This window comes from Acyrthosiphon pisum, chromosome A2, assembly GCF_005508785.2.
Source record: "Acyrthosiphon pisum isolate AL4f chromosome A2, pea_aphid_22Mar2018_4r6ur, whole genome shotgun sequence".
Classification (NCBI taxonomy): domain Eukaryota; kingdom Metazoa; phylum Arthropoda; class Insecta; order Hemiptera; family Aphididae; genus Acyrthosiphon; species Acyrthosiphon pisum.
Genome location: NC_042495.1, coordinates 76,441,969 through 76,465,397, shown reverse-complemented (window position 1 = coordinate 76,465,397; position 23,429 = coordinate 76,441,969). Strand labels below are relative to the sequence as shown.

The following is a 23,429-nucleotide window of genomic DNA, read 5'->3' as shown; positions in this document are numbered from 1 at the left end:
ATTTTTTATTATTTATAATACTTACAAAAATATTCATTATGAATAAATAACTGAATAACTTTATTATAATTCTATTGTGGTCTATGATGAATAGTAATTATTTATTCCAATAATAATTTTATGTATGTACAAATCTGATAAAAAAAATTGTATGTAAACTAATACAAAATACTTCTTTATAGAAGGTATTAAAATTAAAACTAATTTTTAAATGTTTTTTTATAACTTTAATAATTGAAGATACTTTATAATAATAAAAATAATATTATAAAATACTTTAATTAAAATAAGGAGTTCATGGAAAAAAAAAGTATAACGTTTTAATTTTAATATCAGCTATGTGTATAGAAAATATTTTACTCTAAATACAATACAAACGTTTTTGTTTTAGTCTTATGTATATATTCTAGGTACTAGGTTTTTGCGAAGTTAAACACTTTTATAATATGATTATTGCAATTTTACTTGCTCAAATCATTATATTATGTTATAAATGAAATATGATACTTAATGTACAATAATTGAGCAACTAATACGGGTTGTCTAAGAAAAAGTAATGAACAAAAGATTAAAGATTTATCCTATCACAGGGCTTCATATTAAATCTTTAATTTTTCATTCAGTTAACATTTCTGTGACACCTATTTACAGGCGTATATCTTCAAAATTATGACAACTCAAAACAACATTAACTAAAAATTATTACTTAAATATTTAAAATTATTATGGACGATAAGAAAAGTATATAATAGGTAGGTATAAATAATATTGCCTATTGGGCTGTACGTTTTAGCTCCATTCCTATAAAAGTTATTTTGATCTGCGCCTGTATCTATACCAAATTAACATACTTATTATCAATGTCTGATTTGTTAAAATACAATATGCATAAAAATAGGTCTATTATTAAATATGAAAAAGTTTTTAAACATTTTAATATATTTTTATATTGATACGTGTTGTACAATAAATGGTGTTATCATTCCGAAGAGTATCCCACTACAAATGCCAGTGAGCAGCATAGCAGCTCCAAACATACCGGCAACGCCACTGTACCTTGGTTCAACACAGCTAAAAGTAACCATATTTTATTAGTATATAATTATTATTTATGTAATGCAGGTGATGGAACTTTTAATGGGAGTTGTATTAAAATAAAATAGGTCTTAAAAAGTGAGGCTCTATACGGCCAAATCAAGGCCTTCATCATAAGGTATAGCAGATTGTTATACAATCGTCCATCAATTGCTATTTCAAAGGCTTGTGAAATTAATATAAAAATAAGTGGTTAACTATATCTATAGACAACAGACATTCATCACAACTGAGAATCTAACATGTGAATACATTTTTTAAAAAAAAATAACCTGCTGATACTGAACCTGTATTATTAGTTATGTAATATTTTTAATTAATTGAAATTTAGTCAATACTAAAAGACAAATATTGTTTAATTTAAATATAGTTAAGTAATATAGCAATTATTTTTACCTTGGAGTATACATCATCGCTACAGAACTGTAATAACCACTAGATAATCCAAGGATTGCTCCTAATGCCCAAAATACATAATCATTTTCTATTAGTACTGGCATTACTCTTGTAACACCAATTGGGTGGTAATTACAAACCAAAAATAATGGAATAAGAATAACTCTCAGCACCACAGGAATAAAAAGCCATTTTGGCTTTGGCTAAAATGAAATAAATGAATAATATTTAATTTAATTTAATTAACTATTTAGGAAAAATGTAATTAATATTTACCCATGAAACCAATGTAGAAAGATATGTTCCAATAAGTGCGCATACATTGAATGTCAAAAAACACATTACACTGGTATAATATGTATCTCCAAAAATAAAATCTTTATTTGATGTTTTAATATCTATATCATAGAAGTAGTTACACAATTGCAAGTAATTATATACTATAGTTTGTTTAATAAATTATATTATACCTGAATGAACCGCTGGAAATATTGTAAGAGTAACAAAGAATACAAAAAATACATTAATTAACTGTGGACTGGCTTGTTTAAAAATACGCCAATAAGGAATTTTATCATCTTCTCCACCTTGTTTAGAATCTTGATTTTCAATTTGTCGTTGATAAATGAGTTCATGATACTTATAAAATCTCTACAAGCATACATACACAATTAAATAAATGTATTTTGATAGAATATTCATTATTCATACTCAAAAGTATAAATTACTTACATTTAATGGCAATGCAAAATATGTATCAAAACAGGCAAGCAACACAAAAAGTGCGGTGGTAAAATAATATATAGCAGCAGTTCGAGCATCTGGAGTAATTGAAATTGATGCAATGTTTGCGATAGATGTAAATGTACCACTTAAATTTGTACCAAGTACTACAGCACCAATATATTTTGTAGGGAGTTTAGCTGCCATTCCAAAAACTGAATTATTGTAAATACCATTTGCCATATTTAATAATACTATACTGCCCAGAGTTGACCAGAAAAATAAAGCTGGCATTTGAGAGGTATTAATCATGACCAATGCAACAGTAAAAACAAAACAAAGCACCTCGGTAAGAATAGACCATACAATTCGAGTTGTCAATTTTCCGCTGTAAATAAAATTATTAACAATTTGCTATACATATAGAGTGTAACAGATAGAACTGACTTTTGGAATAACTTTTGTGCTAATCAATATTTAAAATTTTTTTTTTATATATATATATTTATAGCCACTTGCACTACATGTGGAATAAAAAAAGGTATTTTATTTTTTAATACCGAAAATTAAATTAAATTTTTTTTGAATAAATTTAAAATAGCCAATTTGTGAATCTGATTATAAGAACGATTTGGATGGTAGAAACATTTATCTAAATCAAGTAGTTTATTTTTAGAATTTTTTTAAATATTAATATTTTTTTGATTAAATTAATTAGGAACGCAATAACTTTTTTAAAAATATTATTTTGGGAAATTTGCTAACATGAGTATATTTCTAAAACTATTTACTAATCCTATAATTTTATCAATTTTTGTCATTCGTTTAATTAGTATAATTTTTTTTTTTTTTTTTTTGTCAGTTCTTTCTGTTACAATCTGTATAATGAATATTTAATTTTATTCCTGATTTATTGAGAAGTTTAATTGTACACATATTTGATAAATTATTGTAATTTGTTATTTTCAGTTTTATAATATTATTTTTAATTATTTCTTATTTTATACATAACATTCATTTTAATATAATATTAATACTTTTTTGGTGGTTTGCTAACCTAACCTAGTCATTACAACTACTGAAAATTGGTGTAGTACGAGTTTTAAATACATTTTAAATATGAACAAATACACATTACGAATTAGATCATTTATCTTAAAAAAGGCAATTGATTGGATGTTAGTCTATACTCCATAGCAGCGGTCCCAACTAACCTTTAACAAATTTTGTGCGGCCCGCATAAAACCTGAATTTTACATACTAAAATCCAACATTTTACACTTGAGATAAGAACATAATATTTTTTTAATTCTTATAACTTACAATTATTGTCATTCAAAATGTATCTAGGAACTAGGAATCATTACATCCGGAAAAAATATGCTTTCGGTTAATATTATGCACAAATTTAAATTTACTGCGTACGAGTAGCAAATAATTTTCAAAAATATTATTTGAGCCTTTCCAAATTCCTAGTGGAGACGCTGCTCTATAGGGTTATATCATAGAGTAAAGAATATAAATAAAACTTGTATCTAAGATACTGGCTATACCTGATAGCAGTTTAACCTTTTTTAATGTTAAGTGTTTAAATATTATTATTATCGAATAATTATTTTAATTTGTTAAATTACTATAACAATATATAAGTGTTTAGACATTGTAAATATTTTAATTAAAAGTTATATCTAAGATTTGATTGAACCTAACCTAACCATATTTATTTTTAATTAATTAATTAATTTTTCTTTAACTATTTGTTTTATCTACATTAAATGTTAAAATAATATAAAATGATAACCTCTGGCTATTTGCCAACTACATTACACATAATCAATACTGCCATTTTTATAATTAATAATATTATTTATTAGGACCTCTCTGACATAATATTATTAATATGTACATTTAATCTTACCCTATTGGACAAAATATATTGAGCCAATTGAATAGAAGGCTAGGTAGCTGTGAGCCAATAGTCAAGTAAGCCATGAAAATAGATGCATAATGCAAATATTGACCTAAATAATCACTCCCCAACTTGTAATCCACAAAATACTAAAAAAAAAAAAAATATCTTTGTAAGTAATACTAATTAAAATTTTTCATTGGAAGTTTTAAAAATGTTTTATATTAAAAAAAATAACATTTTTTTTAAGTTTATTAGAAACTATTAACCTTTATGCAACCAAGCATAAGAGTTAATAAAAATGTATTATATATAATAGTACTGGGTTGCTAAAAAAGCTATTAAATGTTTAGAAACCCCTTAAACAATTTAACAGTCCCTTAACCACCAACTAGCACTTTTTATTAACAATTAAGTTAATCACATTTTTAATGCACACCAGTATTTCAATTTTTCAAACATAATAATACACTTTTAATTTTAGTATTGAATTTCTACTCACAGATTTTGCATTTATAAACATATTCCAAGGCATTAATATTCCTATTCCGTGTAAAACTAAGATCAAATACACAATATTCCATCTAGAACAATAAATAGGAAATAAACAATATTATTATTATTATTAATTTATATATTATATGTATATTATCATCTAAATTTATAAAAACAGTATAGCGACAAGTTTAATTTTATAAATGTTTATTTATTATTTATAAATAGAATTTTAATATCAGTATTAAGTTTAATCAGAATCTAAAATAAAAAGTTTCTACGAATTTACTTAAGTTTAGAAAGTATCATGACTATTTTTAATGAGTAAGATGATAAATACTAAATTACATAATAAACAATTATGTACATTCACAATGTCAATAGAAATGTCACAGGTATATGTAAATTTTATATCACCTGTCTTTTGGAGGGTCAGTCTCTAATACAGCGTCATCCATGCTGAATGTTTTAAAATTAAGTTCGTCGTTCGGTAAATTATTTTCTTCCCAAGCAGGAGTCAAACGTACTGGTACTTGCTCAGAAGCAACACTTGTAAATGAATTATGTTGAGTTGGTTGCACTAAAAAAAAATGCACAATTTGCATAAGTAAAAAGAATAAACGAGATAATTAATTTATAGAAATAAAAATACATGGTTATTATTGCTTTACTGATTAAACAATATATTATCAAATATATGGTATACATTATAATATTACTAGGTCTTTACCTCAATGTAAATTGTTTAAAATAAACTAAAATGACAAAATATACATTGCAGTATTAATATAACATAATTATTATTTCCAAAATATTTAATGTATCTTTGTAAGTATCTCATACATTTTTTGGGCATTGATTCATTTAAAATAATTTATAATACATTTTTATTCTTGAAAGTAATAAACAAATATCACAAGCAACCTTAGGCCATTTTTGGGAATTAAATATTTAAGTGTAATGTTATGTAATTTAATATTATGAAGTTAGCAAACATATTACTAATTCAATTAAGACTCAAAAGTTTAATAGTTTACCTGGGAATATATTCACAAATTCACAAAAAAGTATAATTATTATTATATTATATAAGTATAAAGTTGTACCGGACTTAAAATATTAATATTTAAAAACGAATTATACAAATATTTGTTTTAACTTTCAAAAATAAAAATGTATTATAAATTACAAATGAGAAATAAATATTGTTAATTGATGTTAGTATCTAGTGGTGTTACTTTTTGTTGTTTTTTTTACTTGTTAAAATGTGAAATAATTTTAAAATAATATTATGTCTTTGCCAAATCATAATATTTAAGCTTAATACATTTTATATCCGTTATTATTTGTTATTAAAAATGTTTATACTTACAAAAAATAATAACACTGAATCAAACAAAACGCAACTACAGGGGCATCGTGTTAAATCAAAAATATTATAACCAAACAAAAAGTGAGTATAAAGCTATATATGTTGAAGGTCACCACGCTTGAAAAGAATTTATTGAGGAGGGATATTGTCTGGAATGTGGAATTCAATTAAGGGTCAATCTGGTTCTCAATCACATAGTTTTATAAAACCACAGCGCTTCACATTGTTAAGCACTCGTATTCCAATTCAAATAATTATCACATTTTACTTAATACTTTAACGATTTTACACGTTCATTTTATTATTCAAATAAAACCAGACTATATTCTGGATTATTTTTAAAAGTAATTAAAAACACAGAAAATGTACGAAATTAAGTTAAGATTTAATAATAACTATTTAAAGGGTTTTACATGCTACGCAGAATTACGAAGCAATTAGGTATTTAATTTGTTTCTAGCTATTTAAAATTTAAACATTGATTTATCATGGTTAAAAACGATATTTAGAAATAATTATTGTGCCAAATAAATTATAGGACAATAAAAGATTTTGATTCACTTTGCAATTTTCCGAGAGGTTTGAACCGTTACGAGTTTCCTAGTACTCAAAAAGTATTAATATACTATTTTTTTTAACATATTGATATTTTTAAAATGTTTGTTAACTTGATTATGACTAAATAATGTTTAATGCCTAAAGGTATGTAAGGAAATCAACGCTCATTTTTTGTAGGCGGCTTACGCACGTGCAAGTCCCATTATTCAAATCATAAAACACGCATTCATATTTGTACCAGATGCGCAGAAACGTGATAAAACTTATTGCAGACATACCTAAATATTTTTATCATGATCTAGGTAATACAATATTAAATTCTTAGAACAATACCTACAAATTATGAAATACTAATTTGAACCAATACAATTTATATTTGTTGCAATAATAATAATACCTATCACCTATGTACAGTTAGGTTCGAATAGTTCGATAGGCGGATATAGCGACTTTTGTATAAGTTATAAACTGGTATTGTAGGGTGTATACAGAGTGATTCTTTCAAACAGTAAACACTCATTATCTCAATTCTTAATAAATATTGACGTTCGACAAAAATCATATTTTATATTTGTAATGTACCTTTTCAGAACGACTTAATTTAATATTCCTAAGCAGTCAAGCAGAATAATTTTGTGAGAATTTAGATTTATAAAACGAGTAGTTATAATTAGTTAAAACTTTATTAATATTAAATGTTTCGTTGAGGTTTATTATCCAATGTTCATATGATGCTATTCCACTGCACTCTACCATCTAAACTTCAAAATGTATAAATACATTATTATGAATATTTAAATAAATAGTTACTTTTATTCGGTTTACAGGTATATACATTTTCAGCTTAGGTAAATTAAATGAAAAATGTATGTTTATCATTCAAAAGACAGAATAATGATTATGAATATATATATATATTTTAAAATGTTTTAGAGAAAAGAATGAAGAAAAATACTTAAGAATGTAAAAATAATATATTCACAGATAATTTGTGTTTACTGTTAAAAAAAATTATCAACCAGTAGTATATAGATTAAATGCTATTCATAATTTACTAAAAAAGAATACAAGCTACTCACGATTTTTAACTGAAGTTAAAAAAAAACAGTATTACCACTTAATTTAAAAATAAATAAAACAACACTATCTTGAACCGGAACGGATAAATGTATTGTTTTTCCAGATTACACGTGTATCTTCTGCCGTTACAACTTCAAATGAAACTAAACTAACTCGATCGCAATTGTATTGACTAATAAGTGAAGGCGGCATTTATATATATTAAATGTAAGCGTTGATAAAGATATAATTTAATTTATTGTTGACCGTCTACCGGCTCTACAAATACGTAACTATTACTAACTTACAACAAGAAAATAATATTTAATATAATTTGTGATTTATAAATGCGTAGCTGATTATTGATAAATAAATAAACGAGTTTCAATTTTCATTATTATTACATAATATAGAATACAATAATTTTATCCGAAAATTACCGTCACAACGAAACTCTTAATTTATATTGCTCATACAATATAGAGTAATATTCTAATATATTAAGTTTTGATACCAAATTGGATTGACCTAAACGTATTCCTATGGTTTTTAATTTCATAAGAAATCTATTACTTGGCTTGATTAAAATACATAAAAATCCCCGTTGTATAATAATAATATTAAATACGTAAAAAATCTACATAATTTGTTTTAAATTAAGTTATATTTTTTTTTAGGTAAATAATGTATTAATTACGAAATGAAACAAAATAATTTACATAAAATAAATAATTACACCTTTTAATTAAATTTAACTAAAACTATAAAATATATATTTTTATTAATTTATTATTGTTATAATGCATTTAGGTAATTACTACAAATAATAAGACTCTCCTGACCTTAATTTGAAATAAATATTATAAGTTTATAATTAATAAACTACTTGTCCGAAATTTGATTTTTATACATCAAAACACGCTAAATAATATTCAGTTTCAGAATATGAAATAAAAAAATGCATATTGTTATTAAAAAAGTAAAATAAAAAAAAATTTTAAAGAAAAATTTTGTTTTAACGGATTTATGAAAAAAAAATTTTTATAAATCTTAGATAATATTTTTAGAAAATATCAGTGTCTTATATCAAATGGATCACCGCGTATTATAATTAGCAAGTATAACCATATGTTTTAATTTCGTCATTAAAAAAGTTAGACTATAAAATACGTTATACCAAAATGCCTTATTGCCTTAATGGATAGTAAAAATCTTGTTTTATATATTGTATACTACCTAATACTAATTTAATTAAAAACATTTATAATAATTACTCACTTCACATATTTTAGAAAAATGCAGACAAGTTTTTATTCAAAACATAAAGCAAAAAACACACTGATTTATTTTGTAGAAATATACTACTATACATATTTTGGTTATTTACACGCTGATACATCTGACTCGTAGAAAGCAGTAAAGTATAATGATTGTCACCTAACAACTTATAATTCCATTAGCAATACATGTTGTAACCTGACAACCTGTATATTTATTTTTTTAAATATCACCAACAAAACCCTCCAGAAATTAGGATATAATTAACGCAAGGTAAATAAGCATAAAAATTAAATAATATACATACCTAAAAAACGTTATCAAACCGAAGAACACAAATTTGATTGATAAAAAAAAGATAAAAAAGAAAGTGTTGGTAAAGTTCTTAGAAAAATATAATTTAGACAATTTAATGTAGTTAACAATTGTCAACCTTGATTATGACTGGAATTCTAAATAGGAAGGTAACATAGAAACTGCATTATCAACCTCGAATATCAATAATGATTAAACGACGAATCCGGTTTCTTTTCCATCTAGATAAGAAAATAAAATGTATCTTGTACTTATAACGTTACACACGTGTTATGGCTTATGATGTTTAATGTGTGTACTGAAAAATATATAAGTAGGCGCCTAGGCGAATTTTTGAAAAACCATTAACCCAACTTATTATCGACAACCATACGAAATTGAGTGACTTCGAATTTATATAGCAGTAAATACTAACTATAGTAAGCTAATACAATATACATATTACAATATGTCCTATTGTGAAATGTCATGACATAATATATTTTAAATATTATGTGCTGTATTCTTGAAAAAGCCTAAAATAATTGTATACATCGAAACCTAAACGAACAACCGTCGACTTGGCTAAAGTAATTATAAGCAAATTATCATGGTTATCTTTTTTTGATACACAGATTTTATCCGAAGAACACTTGTATAAAAAACTAAAAAAAACCAGACATCAGACATCAGTTACTGAAAACACTTAAATTCCATTATTCTATATCAGAGTAATCGTATTATGGACTATATGGTATACATACATCATACCGTTTAATACCAATATATGTCTATACAATTTTAGTTACATTATTTCTTGTCATCAGTCATCACTCATCACGAAAGGGTCCCCAAAAATGTTATAAAATAATATTTCTTTGTATCATTATACTATACATTGAAGGACATTTTAAATTTTAATGGATCCGATGTAGCATAATATAGAAAAACTTTTTTAAAAAATCTTTTAGAATTAACAACGTAAATTTATCCACTAGAAATGTATTTTATTTAATTCTGTTTGTAATATATATATAGAAACAAAAATAATACATAGTTGTAATGTGTATAATGTGCATATATAATACATTTATAATGTGTAAGTATAACTAATAATTATATTAAAAAACATAACTGTATAACAAGTAACAACACAACACGTCCAAGCCCATTGTTGAACTTGTTAAGTAAGCTAAATAGTATTTACTTACTCCAAAATTAAAATTACTGTAGAAGCAAGTTGCATGTTGGATAAAAAAAATATTTAAACAATTACTATAGAACTAGTCTTATAATTTATAGGAGATTTTATACATTGAGAACTATTGAAGAGTCCCTCAACTTGGATAAGAAATCATTTTGTGTTTTATAAAAATAGTTTCTTTATGATCGATAACTGTTTGAATAATATGCCATATTACATAATATGACGCCAGGTCATATTTCATAATAGGTACATCGTTCATTCGTACATATTAATATACAAAATACATGTATATTAACGATCTATCTATACGTGAGTAGTATAATATTGTAAATATTACAGCAGTTCAAAATTCGGTAGGATTTTTAAATGAATTAATTATAGCAGAGTAGCAGATATACATTTATAATTCAGTTCAGTTTTCAGTATCAATTTTTATTGTTGTAAATATCGTCCGACAATAACGGGGTAGATAAAAATAAAAGGTAATAAAGTAAAATCAGCTGTGATAATTTTTGCTGACAAGTGATAAGTGATAAACCAATAACATAACTTATTTTAAAAATGTAAGACGACCTGATCTAATCTAGGTAACAAATATGTACGAGTCAAAAGAGATTGATAATCACGTTAAAAAAAATACAAAAAACGCGAGATATAAATTAATGAATACTTACTTAGAATAGTTTATTGTTTACAAAACTATTAAAACATAGTTGGGTTTGGGGATATGTTATAATTTTAAAGCCACGTACCTAATAATTTAACTATACATTAATTTTAGTCTGTAGACATGCATTTATGAATATAAGTATAATTAGTAATTACTAATAAGTATTTAGGCACAAATATGAAATAAGTAATTATGAATTTTATAAAATATTTAATAAACTCAAAATTAAAAAAACATTTTATTGAATAGGATTTGGAAATTATTGCACAACAAATGTTTGAAATAACTATTTAGTTATCCATCATGCGAAAATGTAATTAAAATTACTGAAAATACTCTAAAATATGTAGCTTAAAATATAAGGAAAAATGTATTTTGCGTATATTTATATGAAAATATGCCTTAATATGATAATAATAATTGTTAAAAATGCTTAAATTTATCAAAAATACTTTTTTTTAGAATATTATAATGAAATAATATGCTAAGTAAAACTTCGTATTTAATTTCACCTCTACACAAAACAAATGTACCTAAATCATACGTAAAATAATCTCTCAGTTCTTACAATAATACAAATGCAACTATGTAAGTTCCAAATCCTACATAGAAATTACTAATGAGTATACATTTAAAGATAAAGCGCCATGTAGAGTCGTAGGGACCACATCAACCCTAAGGCCGGGGATATACACGTTTTTCGACGCGTTTCGTACGCCATAGCGGCCATCCCTAACACTATCCATTTCAGTGACCTACTGTACAACAGAGCGATACCAACTTCCCCACCTTTTTTTTTTGTTGAAAATCAACAATTTCAACGATTTCAAAATTAAAAACGATGGCATCCAAAAAAATTGGGCCAATTGTTGTAGACAAAATTCCATAACTGAAAATAAGCACAATCCCCTCCCATATCTTGATTGCATCACCATTCTCAGCGTCAAAAACTACAGAAGTATGAATAAAATAATAAGTTTTAAAAAACAGTGTCTCAATTACTCAACCATTACTCAATAATTTTTAAGTTATGTTATGTTCTTTAATATATTTATTTTATATATGTAATTAATACAAATATTTAAAATCAATGGTATAAGGTAAATTGTACACTGCAGTATGTCCATTATTTTTATTTTCTCATAGATATTAGCATTATTAAAACCTTCCTTTTTGGAGGAGCGACTTTCCTCCCACCCCCTCATAGACTCGATGATAGGACCCACACCACAGGACGAGCCTAGGAGCGTACAAATCATAAATCCGGGCCTTGAAATTCAACTTCAAACGCTTATAATATAATTGTGACTATATATTTTCAGATTTTTTTAGTTACTGTAATAATCACACTAATATGGAACCTAGAATTTTAAATAACAAGCTTTTTAACTATATTTTTTTTTCTTATTTCGAAGTTGCCACAAAACCAAATTTTTGAAAAAAGTTATGTATTTTTCTAATTTTAATGTTCTTTAAATTTGTTTAATGACAGTAAACATTTTTAATAACATATTCTGTAATAGAATATTCTTATTTATTTTATTCTGGGAATTTTAATTTATAAAAATCAAAGAACTGAACATCATAATATACTGTATTTTATAATACTTTCATAACTCCCTTCAACATTAAAATATGATCACTCTAATATCAAAAATAACAGTTATTACACAATTAATTGAAGGATTATTATGAATGTATATTATGTTATGAATTAGTAAGACAGGGTCAATAATATTATATGGGTACAACACCCTCTTAAAAATGCTTACTCGTTGAAACACATACATTTACAACAATAATTTAGAAACATAGTTGTTCATAAACGAACACATTATTATCATTATACACTATAGTATTAGTAATCTAGGGCTAAGAAGTTGATGCATTTTGCATTTTTTTTTAGAACTTTTTAGGCGATGCTCTCCTGGCAATAAAAGTATTTTATTAGCATGTGAATCTGAATAACTAATTTTTATATTGCATTTATTTGTGTTGATTACTTTTAAAGTAATTTTTTGACATTTTTAGGTCATTTTCCCAAATGTTTAGTCATTTTTACTGAATTCACATTAGTTCACTTCTTATTGTTTCTTGTCGACCATTATGCCGATAACTTAAATCTTGGAAATTACCACAGACTAAGTTAGTACCTATCCGATTTTATCTTACCGATTACATTTGTCCTTGTCGTATTGTAGTGAATATTATTATACCTACATTTTATTATTTTATTTCATTTTTTAAGGACATTTTTACCATATTTTGAGCAATTCAAAGCTTTGATAAATTTATATAGAATTTTACAGTAAAATAAAGTAAAATATTTTTAAAAAAATGTATTTTTGTTAGTTTAAAACTAATATTTGCAATTTTTTAGGTCATTTTTTAAGGAATTTTGTTGTCATTTTTGCATTTTTTTTAGGTAATTTTTTTATTGATTTTAAGGTCATCAACTTCCGAGCCCTAGTAATCATTAATCATGATTATTGATTCACATTACAAAACGATACATAACACTGGCACAAAATGCACTGTTTAAAATGTTTGACATCTCTATCAGTTTCACTCATGTGGTTTATAATATCTAGCTTACATCAATTTATAGTAAAATCACTAATATAAACATTTTATTGAATCTAATATTCTAATATATTAAACAAAATTAATGTGATACATTTTTTTATTAAAAAATTAACTATTTTTATTTTCTTGTGAGCTATTTTAAATTATTATTATAGAATATTTATTGGTACTTTATTAAGATTTAGAAAGTTCAATAAATGAACATCGTCTGAACATCTACTTAACAATTGTATGTTAATTAAGTATATTTTCAGTACTGTACACAATCTTTGCTATAAACCAATATAATTTTAAAACTAGAACATTTGCAAATAAATAGTTATCTAATACAATACTTGCTTTACTAGCTCCATAAAGAATGTACTAGTTTATTCTTATCTCTATATTCTTTTATACCTTCAAAACTTATCATAAGTCACAGTTAGTTTTTTATGAAAATGATAAATTAAATTTGTAATTTATATGTTTCAATGTTTAAATATTTAAATTAATACCTTTTATCTAATAAATGTGTGCAGTGATATAAATGATACTTATTAATTAAAATCTTAAAAAGAAAACAAGAACATGCAAAATAGCTCAAACATAGAAATAATTTTATGCATAATTTAGATAAGTTTATAACATATAGATTTTTTCAAATATTTTAAAGATTTTAACATTAAATAACTATATTGTCTAAATAATTGTACCAATGGTGTACTGGGTAAAAAAATTAGAGGTGGAGGGAGGGGGGTAGTAAAAATCTAGAGTACCCCTCAGAGTTTAAATATAATATGTTTATTCTTGCATCTATACCTTATTGTTTATTTTTGCACAATTCTAAAAGTAATTTTATAGTTTAGAAACAAACTGTAGGTACCCCCATATTGATAAATAATATTAAATACATAAGAGTTAATTTATAAAAAGGTGTACTGTTGTCAGACAGACAAATGTCAGGAAGTAAGTGCACCATTCCCACAAACACGCCACTCAATTGAAAACATAGGAGTGCGCACAGGGCTTGCCCCGAGATTTTTCAAGGGCCGAAGCGCCCTATGTCTCAAACATGCTTATCAGTACAGGAGAACTGGGGTATCACCAGGTCATCCTCATCCATGACAATACATAAAAAAAAATATGGTTAAATATTTCTAACTTTTAAAAGGGCTACACCGATGTTTATGATGCATCCAATATCAAATCATATTTTAAAAGTTAGCTCAGTACTTCAATCACCAAAATTAAATCTTTTGTTGGCAATTGATAATGTACGGTCTTTAACATTAAATCTTAAAAGTATGAGAAATGAAAATAAAGAATTTGAAAATATTTTTGAACAAGCAGTTGCTTTATGTAAAAAACATAAAATAATTGTTCCAGACGTTATTCGTAGAAAAGTATCGACTCAAATTGATAACAAATCTAAATCTCAATTTTTTTTTAAAAAATAAATTAAATAAAATGAAGATATCGGTTTATTATGAACTACTTGATGATTTATTATCGGCAATGGATTCAAGATTCAATCAAGAAACTTTAAGCTTAATTGAAGCCATTGCTAGTCTGCTACACATGGAAATAAAACCTGAAATGATTGATGTTTTGGCTAAGTTCTTAAATACATCAAGTACAGATCTAAAAACTGAAATAAACCTTTTAAAACATTTGCCAAAATCTGATAAACCTAATGGTATATCTAGTGAGTCCATTTATTTGTGGCTTGATTGGCTGAAAACTAATAGTATTTCTACCTACAGTTGTTTTTATAAAACCTTACAATTATTTACTATTATCCCAGTCACAAGTTGTACATGCAAACAAGTCTTTTCCAAAATGACAATTGTAAAATCAAAACTTAGAAGTACGATGAAACAGGAACAATTAGATTTGTAACTGTTACTATTCACCGAACAAGAGTTGACAAGTGAGATAAACTTGGATTCTGTCATCGATGAGTTCAATACTTTAGAAAATAGATGTATGAATCTGTAAATATTATATACTAACCAGTAACCAATAATAATTAATAAATAAGTTATAATATAAAAAATGTGACTTGTTTCTGATCTATTTTTTTATAATATCTATACTATACTCTGTCTATGTGTGTATAATGTATAATTCAAATTTTCCACGGGCACGCCCCTAACTTAATGTCTGCGCACGCCTATGATTGAAAAATAAAGCCTTATAATCTATGTTCATATTATTGTTTAAACCTCAGGAGGTCTGCAATTAATTCAGGAACAGCTCAATAAAAGTATACCATCTCAAAATCATAAATTCACCTTAGTACTCTACTATAATTAATATTTAATATATTAACTAAATAAATACCTAATTTACAATATGTAAGTGCTTTACAAAGTTTTAAATGAAAGAGTAATATTTATTGTATAAGAGGTTTAAATCAATCTCAATTTTAATTTTTTTATACTAGTTTTTTGAATGATAAACTAGTTGCCAATATATTATATAAATGCTTGAAACATAATGATAAAACAAGATTGATCGCTTATGTTACATAATACTTATTACTTGAGCTCGAAAGTTATAGGAGGTAAAGAAGGCAAACTATGTATAATACAATTTTTAATTATCCCAAATATTGAATCTAGTATGGAAGACAAAGGTCTGTTGTATGTATAAAAAATATTATTTATTATGCATACTTCTATTTTTAACAGTTAATTATTAAGTGGATAATTTTTATGAAAATGTTGATATACCTAATTGAAAATGCAAATGATATTATTCTTTCAAAATGGTTTTGCAAAAGCATAAAATACATGTAATATTGTACCTATTAACTTTAAATAGTACTACTACTTATAAGAAATTAATTTATAGTTTGGTCTGTTATAAATGAATCTAAGTCAAAATATCCAGAATTATCTGTTTTTCCAAAAATAAGTGCATTCAACTTTACTTTTTAATAAAGTTAGCTCAAATATCAAATCATTTAATTATAAAAATATACTTAATATATAATAATAATATAAATATAAATATATTATATAAATTACGTTAATAGAAATACTATCACAAAATATACTGCACACACATTGATTAGTCAAATAATATAAAACAAAATGTAAAAGAATTTGTTTTTATAAATACAGTATACACACAATAAAATAAAATATCAAATAATTTGCTAAAAAAATAACTACACAATTTTAGAAAAATGTTTTTAAAAAAAAGAAAAATGTATTATATTTTCTAATAAAATTAGAAATAGCATTTAAACAATTTGGAATGTCCCTACTTAATTCATAAATTTTGTGACATTGATTTCCCCTGTGTTTTGGGATATGATCAAAAGTGTTGATTTGTGGTTCAGAATAGTCCAATACAGTTGGTAATTATCCTGGACATTTTAATACATTTTATTTTACGCAGCGCCTTGACATTTTTTTGATACCTTACTATTTTATAGTATACATGTGCCCTTTAATAAGGCTTTTAAACCGCCTTTGTTTCATTTTTTTACTTCCATTTATTAATACAATAATGATGTATTATAGATTTAAAGGTAACAATAACTGTTATTTGTCGGAGTTTGCAAACCAGACACTAAATATAGGTAATAATGTATGTACGATATGGCTGAATAGGTACAATATAATAAAACCTAATAAATAATAATCCGATAAAATTATTATAGTCACTCACACTTGTCGAAACGACAAGATACATAATATTATGGCATGAAGTCTTGAGAAATTTCCAGGTTCAAGTACAATTATTATTATATATTATTACATTTTAATTTTAATTTTATCGTAGGTGTGTGAATGTTACTGCGGGTCGATCCATGAGCTAAGCTTTGTTATATTATCTTATATTATATAATATATTGTAATTTATTTTTAATTATTATTATAGCTTTCAACAACAATACAAGCTCAACTCAGGGGTGGATTGGTTGAGATATAGAAATATATCGGAACCGGATTAGTTCCTAGTCCCTAGATCCCTTTCTATTTTAGGTACTGGTCTAGTTGACCCCCGCCAAGAAAATATTACCTCTGCTAGTCAGGTTTAGTTGACGCCCGCCACTTAAATCTCTCGTGTTTTCGATGTTCTAGTCAATAATCATTAATTATAATAATATTATAACTTAATAATCCATAAAAAAAGTTAGAAAATGATTTAAATCATTTATCATACATTAATTCGGTATTTATAGATACAAAATATATATTATTCACATATAAGACATAATAATGCAGAAAATAATAAAAAATTATGCAGGTGGCCAAAATGCTGCTATGTCACTCAAAATGTTATTAAATGGATCACGGCCGTTTAATTTACTTTGCCACATAAACTCTAACAAATAAGAATCTAGGAAGTTTCTCTTAGTCCCTCTTCGTTTCTTGTTGCCTCATTAAGCACTTCCCAACATCTTCTCAACATTCTGTGAGTGAGGTCCATTTGTAGGATCCACAAATTTATACTTGTGGTTTACTGTTGAGTGAGTATAAAGGCCGGTTTGTTGAATATTATTATAGGCTCGCCAGAAATCATAAACAATGGTCGATCCAACTCGTATACGTTCCCAAATTTTTGGCAATAACATATTTTCCAACCGATCGGGTACACATACAACAAAGCACTAATTGCTCTCACGACATATGCCACCAAATACCCATTGCTGCGGTAGTATTGACCAGCGTTATTTTTTTCCTCTGACAAACAAATTCATCGAAAACATTGAAAACACGAGAGATTTAAGTGGAGGGCGTCAACTAACTGTCTAAATCTGAGTGGTGGGGAGAATATTATTTTGGCGGGGGTTTACTATACCAGTACCCTATTTTATTACACATTTTTCTACCTTTAGAATTTTATTCGTTGGGTCAAAATGCTTAAAAATTATTTTACATTTTAACTATACATTTTATTTTATGTTATTTGAGTATTTGAATAATGTTTAAGGAGTATATTTTGTGATATTATTGCTACAACTGAGCTAGTTAAATAATTTGATATTTAAGTTAATTTTATTAGAAAGTTAAGTGTAATCCGCTTATTTTTGGAAAAATTGATAAATTTGGGTATTTTGACCACTGGATATTTTGACCTATTACTGTTATAAATAGCAGCTAGGAAGCATACAGAAAACCATGCAAATCCTACAACTTTTAGAGTCCTAACTATTACCTACTACAGCAAAATATGAATTACACAACTTTTTTAAATAATTTTTTTCTTCTAAATATAATTATAAATAAATATACGAACATAAAAAAAATATAACTATAAAAATCATATTAACCTTTTGAATTCATAGTTGAATTCATGGATAGTAAAGTATTGCCATTTTTTACTAAATTTTCTTGCAAAAGTAAGTGATCTTCTCCACCGGTCTTTAACCGTTGATCATTAGTATTCGTTCTTAAACTCATTTTTAAAAATTTTCTGTGTTCCTGTTAAAATTAATTGTGTATATAAATTAATATATTATTTTATTGTTATTAAAAATGAAAGTTTTACCTTATAATAAAAATAATAATCAGTAATTCAGACTTCAGGGTATACCTAGTCACTAAACGGTCGTTAGTGAACTAAGAGAACAGATTTATTTTAATGTAGAAATGTAGCAAGTACTTGAAAACAAAATGTAATTCATATCGATAACTACATTGTATTTACACTTAAGACTAAGAAGTTAGAGTTTGAACTTCACAATGACGTTTATTTTGTTAGAATTTAAATCTTGAAACACGAAGCGGAGTGGGAGATAAAAAAATGTTGAAATGGCACCTTCTTCACGTGTTGAGGTTAAATTGTAAACAAACCACGGTTCGGGTTCCAAATTAATTTTTGATTATTCCATGAACCAACGGGCAACGACATCGCGTTTCATCATACGTCCAGGACTGGAAACCAGGAAACGAACTATGTTAATCTGGACCCATCACCCATCACCCATAGTACAATAGTACATATTATTATTATTTATTTACCATGACAAATTAAGTTGCCATATTATTTACTATTTAGTTTTAGCACAGAATAGATTAATTAATTTTAGTAGACAGTAGTTACTAGTTAGTACCATGTTAGTACTACGTTGTAGTGAGTAGTGACTACTGACTAGTGTTGTACGTGGTTACTAAGGGCCCTAGCCACTTACTACTTTGAACTTTGTAACCATAGTTTGATAAGTTTGATTACAGAAACAGAATTTCAGAGCACGGAATATGGATCCATAAACCTTAGCAGATGGCCAGTGGTCACCCAATGGGCAATGGGCACTGACCATAGAATATATATTAGACTCACTAGCACTCCACCATCCATTGACCCACAAATTAGGTATACTTGTCTATGCCTACAATAATTCGATATAAATTTAAAATGTTTTCGTTAATAATACTTTTACATAATATTATGATTTATTGATTAACCCATGGTTGAAGTATTTCAACCATGTATGTAGATTGTAGGTACAGCACTACAAGTTTATTACGTAGGCTTATAATATTATTATGTAATGAGAAATGACTAATGACCAATGAACATAATATATGTTATACATTTATAATTATTTTTTGATTCGGCCAGTGTAATTATTACTATTTACTATTTAGTTATTACTTGTTAGTTGACATTTGAAAATTGAAACGTTAGTAGGTACTTGGTCGTTATTACAATATAAACTATTGGGTATTATCACTATAAACGTTTGTGACTGGCTATAGTGGTTTAAAAGATCCCTGCAGTTAGTAGTGCCAATATAAAGCGTCGTAGTCGTAGTGGCATGGGACATGGGTAGTAAGTACTAATATTGGTAATAGAAAAAAAAAGACAACGGAAAAAAAAGGAGACGACACATTTGATATTTAAATTGGTACCTATTAAAATTGATAAACTTTTAATAAGTCAAGATTTAATTGAATAACATGCTACCTATAAACATTTTTTTATTACAAAAATATACGTAAAATATAAGTGATTATTTTGTGGATTAGCCCTCTCGTGTTCTAATCTCCTTCAACCGACCATACCAAAACCCACAAAATTAAACATTTACTCATGTGTAATACGAAAATTAAAAGTTTTTATGTCATTCGTTAAATTTGTATTTAACTATTAGGTACTTAATAAGTTATTACATGAAACTATGAAAGTACACACTACACTACTATAATTAACATCGAACGCACAAATAATCAAACTGATGTTTCAATAAAGGATTTTCAAAATTGGTAATCCAAAAACGCCCTTCTATTTGTAAACTGATAAAAAAAATTGACACTGGTCCCTGAAAAAAAACTAAAAAGGCATATTATGAAAAATGCAATTTAATTTTTAAAAATGCAGGTAAATGGATGTCGCTCTGCTGTAGAGTATGTTACAAATAGGTCACTGTAATGGATGTTGCTAAAAAATTATTTTGAGCGTACTGTATTACTAAGTACCTATGAATTATAATGATATTATTGCGATTAAAGTAATTTATTTTACTATTAGGAATTAGTAAAAAGGTAAGTTTAAATTCATTTTTGTCAAAAAAATTATATTGTGTATATAAAAATATATAATACTGTACTCTAAAAGTTTCATATATCCACGAATAATATTTTTAAATTACAACAAAAATCCTAACTACAATTGTTATTCTTGGTTTCAATATAAAATTTCATCCAAATTTGTACTTATGGCACTACAAAATAACTATGTTTATATTTTTTTTTAGATTTTTTGGTTAAAGTACTTTTTTTATAATCTATAATCTATAACTAATAACAACTTTTGAGGAAGCTTGTATTACATTTTCAAGTTTTTTGTCATAACAAAAATTATTTATCGACAATAATAAATTGTATAAAAACTAACAAAATTGAAATTTCTCATGCTCATCGCCTATAAATAGTTCAAAAAGAGTAAACATTTTTCAAAGTTTTATCTTATATGAAAATTGGTCATAGAAACATTTTGTGAAAATTTACTGTATCTACAGTTATTTTTTCGAGTTACTACAGTTACTACAACAAAATACTTCACTGCATGGGCAGGGCTGCTAGCACGCACGCAGCATGCACTGCTCCTGCGGGTCCGACACCGCAGAACACACTCTATTCCGTTTCCAGAACTGGGATGGCCTTCGAGCCGAGTTCTGCGATCGCTTGTGGGCCCTATCGTGGACGCGTCAGGCGACTGAGGCTGCTGATGACTAGTCAGTCACGCACGGGAATCGAGAGTGGCTGGCTTAGGCCGGTCCCGAGGTGGCATTTCAGTACGGAAAGTCTAGGACGGCTGGATAAGCCGGTCTGAGAAGAGGACCAACTGAACTCGATGTCTAGGGTGACTGACTTAGATCGGCCCAAAAACACTATAATACAACATAACTAGGTACTTATAAATAATCTCTGTGAAGGAATAAGGCGGGACATGTGCCATTATTGTTAATGAATGTAAATACTCGTGACTCTATGGTCTATGCATACATACCAGCGCTGCTGAGGAAAGTATAGATCCTGGCCCATGACGACATATCAAAGTTGTACAAATTATTGATTTTAATAAACGAGGCTGCGTGGGGGTTAAGCCATATGTAAAAACAGTCGGCCCCATTTAGTGATGCCACAAGGAAAAAAAGTAGGTGACTGATGACACACAAAAAAAACGCATATCATAAAATCAATACATTCATCTTTCCGCACAGAATCTAAAATTAGTAAGTAAATATTATTTGGTCGAAAATATTTGGTATTAAATTCTATATAATAAAATACAACTATTTTACCATTTTGCCTACAAAAATTCAGTCAACAGATAACAGTTCAAACTTCAAAATATGTGGATACCTATAGGCTATAATTCATAGCATACACATATTATCTAAAATAACTAAAATACCTACCAACTACCAACCTATATTTTAAATTATAGTAAAGATATTAGTCCTAGCAAATAATTACATTAGTTAATAATTATTTATCAATTTATGGTGGCCGTCAACCTTAGTAATCGCACAGATATAGTAGGTAAATGTTATTCAACCTACATTTTACCTACATTATTGGTTCTACACGTCTATATAGCTTTATTTCTTATACAAAAGCAACAATATAGCTATTTTAAATTTTCCAAAAAAATGTACAAAACGTATTTACTTTAATTAATATAGCACCTATTATTTACCTACATAATAATTAATATGTTATAATATATTATATTATGCTGTTTTATTTTAAAAACTATAAATGGTTATTTTTAAGATACCTCTATTTGAATTATAAATCATATAGTTTAAACTTAAAACTTGAAATAGTTGAAATGATAATTTCCATGCATAAGTGTATATAACAATATTTGATACTTAAAAATATAATGATAGATAATAATTCATGTTAACAATTGTAAGGTATTTATATTATATAATATATATTTTATGAATAACGGTAAAAAAAGTCCTAAGCATAAAAATTCCGCAGTAGATAAGTCCTAAGACTAAAAATTCCGGAGTAAAAAAGTCTGACATATATATACAGGGTGATTCTTTTATCAAACAACACTCATTATTTCAAAAAGTGTAAGTTTTTTTGAAAATATTTTTTTACATACTTTCAAGTCGCTTATAAAACAACGTTTTTCTTAAAAAATTATATTTTTAAATATTTTTTATCCTTATAATTTTTTAAGTTTTTTACTTTTTTGAATGACAACATAGGGTTTTAATTTTTTATTCCAAAGCAGAATATTTTTCTTAATATTTTGATACATGAAAATCGAAATCGGGACGAGTAGTTTATGAGTTATAAATATTCAAAGTTTGATGAGCGGA

At 26.2% G+C, this 23,429-nt stretch overlaps 1 protein-coding gene across 4 annotated transcripts; it reads right to left on the bottom strand.

Moving 5' to 3' along the window:
* Nucleotides 1-303: 303 nt before the first annotated feature.
* LOC100165130 (equilibrative nucleoside transporter 1) lies at nucleotides 304-19,388 on the bottom strand. Of its 4 annotated transcripts, XM_001948557.4 has the most exons (10): nucleotides 19,130-19,388; nucleotides 18,912-19,062; nucleotides 5,036-5,198; nucleotides 4,626-4,707; nucleotides 4,133-4,272; nucleotides 2,224-2,602; nucleotides 1,962-2,142; nucleotides 1,768-1,889; nucleotides 1,492-1,694; nucleotides 304-1,071 (listed from the first exon to the last, which is right to left on the bottom strand). In XM_001948557.4, the coding sequence occupies exons 2-10, from the start codon at nucleotides 19,039-19,041 to the stop codon at nucleotides 945-947; spliced, it is 1,527 nt and encodes a 508-aa protein (XP_001948592.1). In that variant the 5' UTR covers nucleotides 19,042-19,062; nucleotides 19,130-19,388; the 3' UTR covers nucleotides 304-944. The 4 variants fall into 4 exon arrangements, with proteins under 4 accessions (XP_001948592.1, XP_029345037.1, XP_016661792.1 ...); XM_029489177.1 differs by lacking the exons at nucleotides 18,912-19,062; nucleotides 19,130-19,388 and adding an exon at nucleotides 8,886-8,904; XM_016806303.1 differs by lacking the exons at nucleotides 18,912-19,062; nucleotides 19,130-19,388 and adding an exon at nucleotides 7,628-7,817.
* Between the last annotated feature and the right edge of the window lie 4,041 nt (nucleotides 19,389-23,429).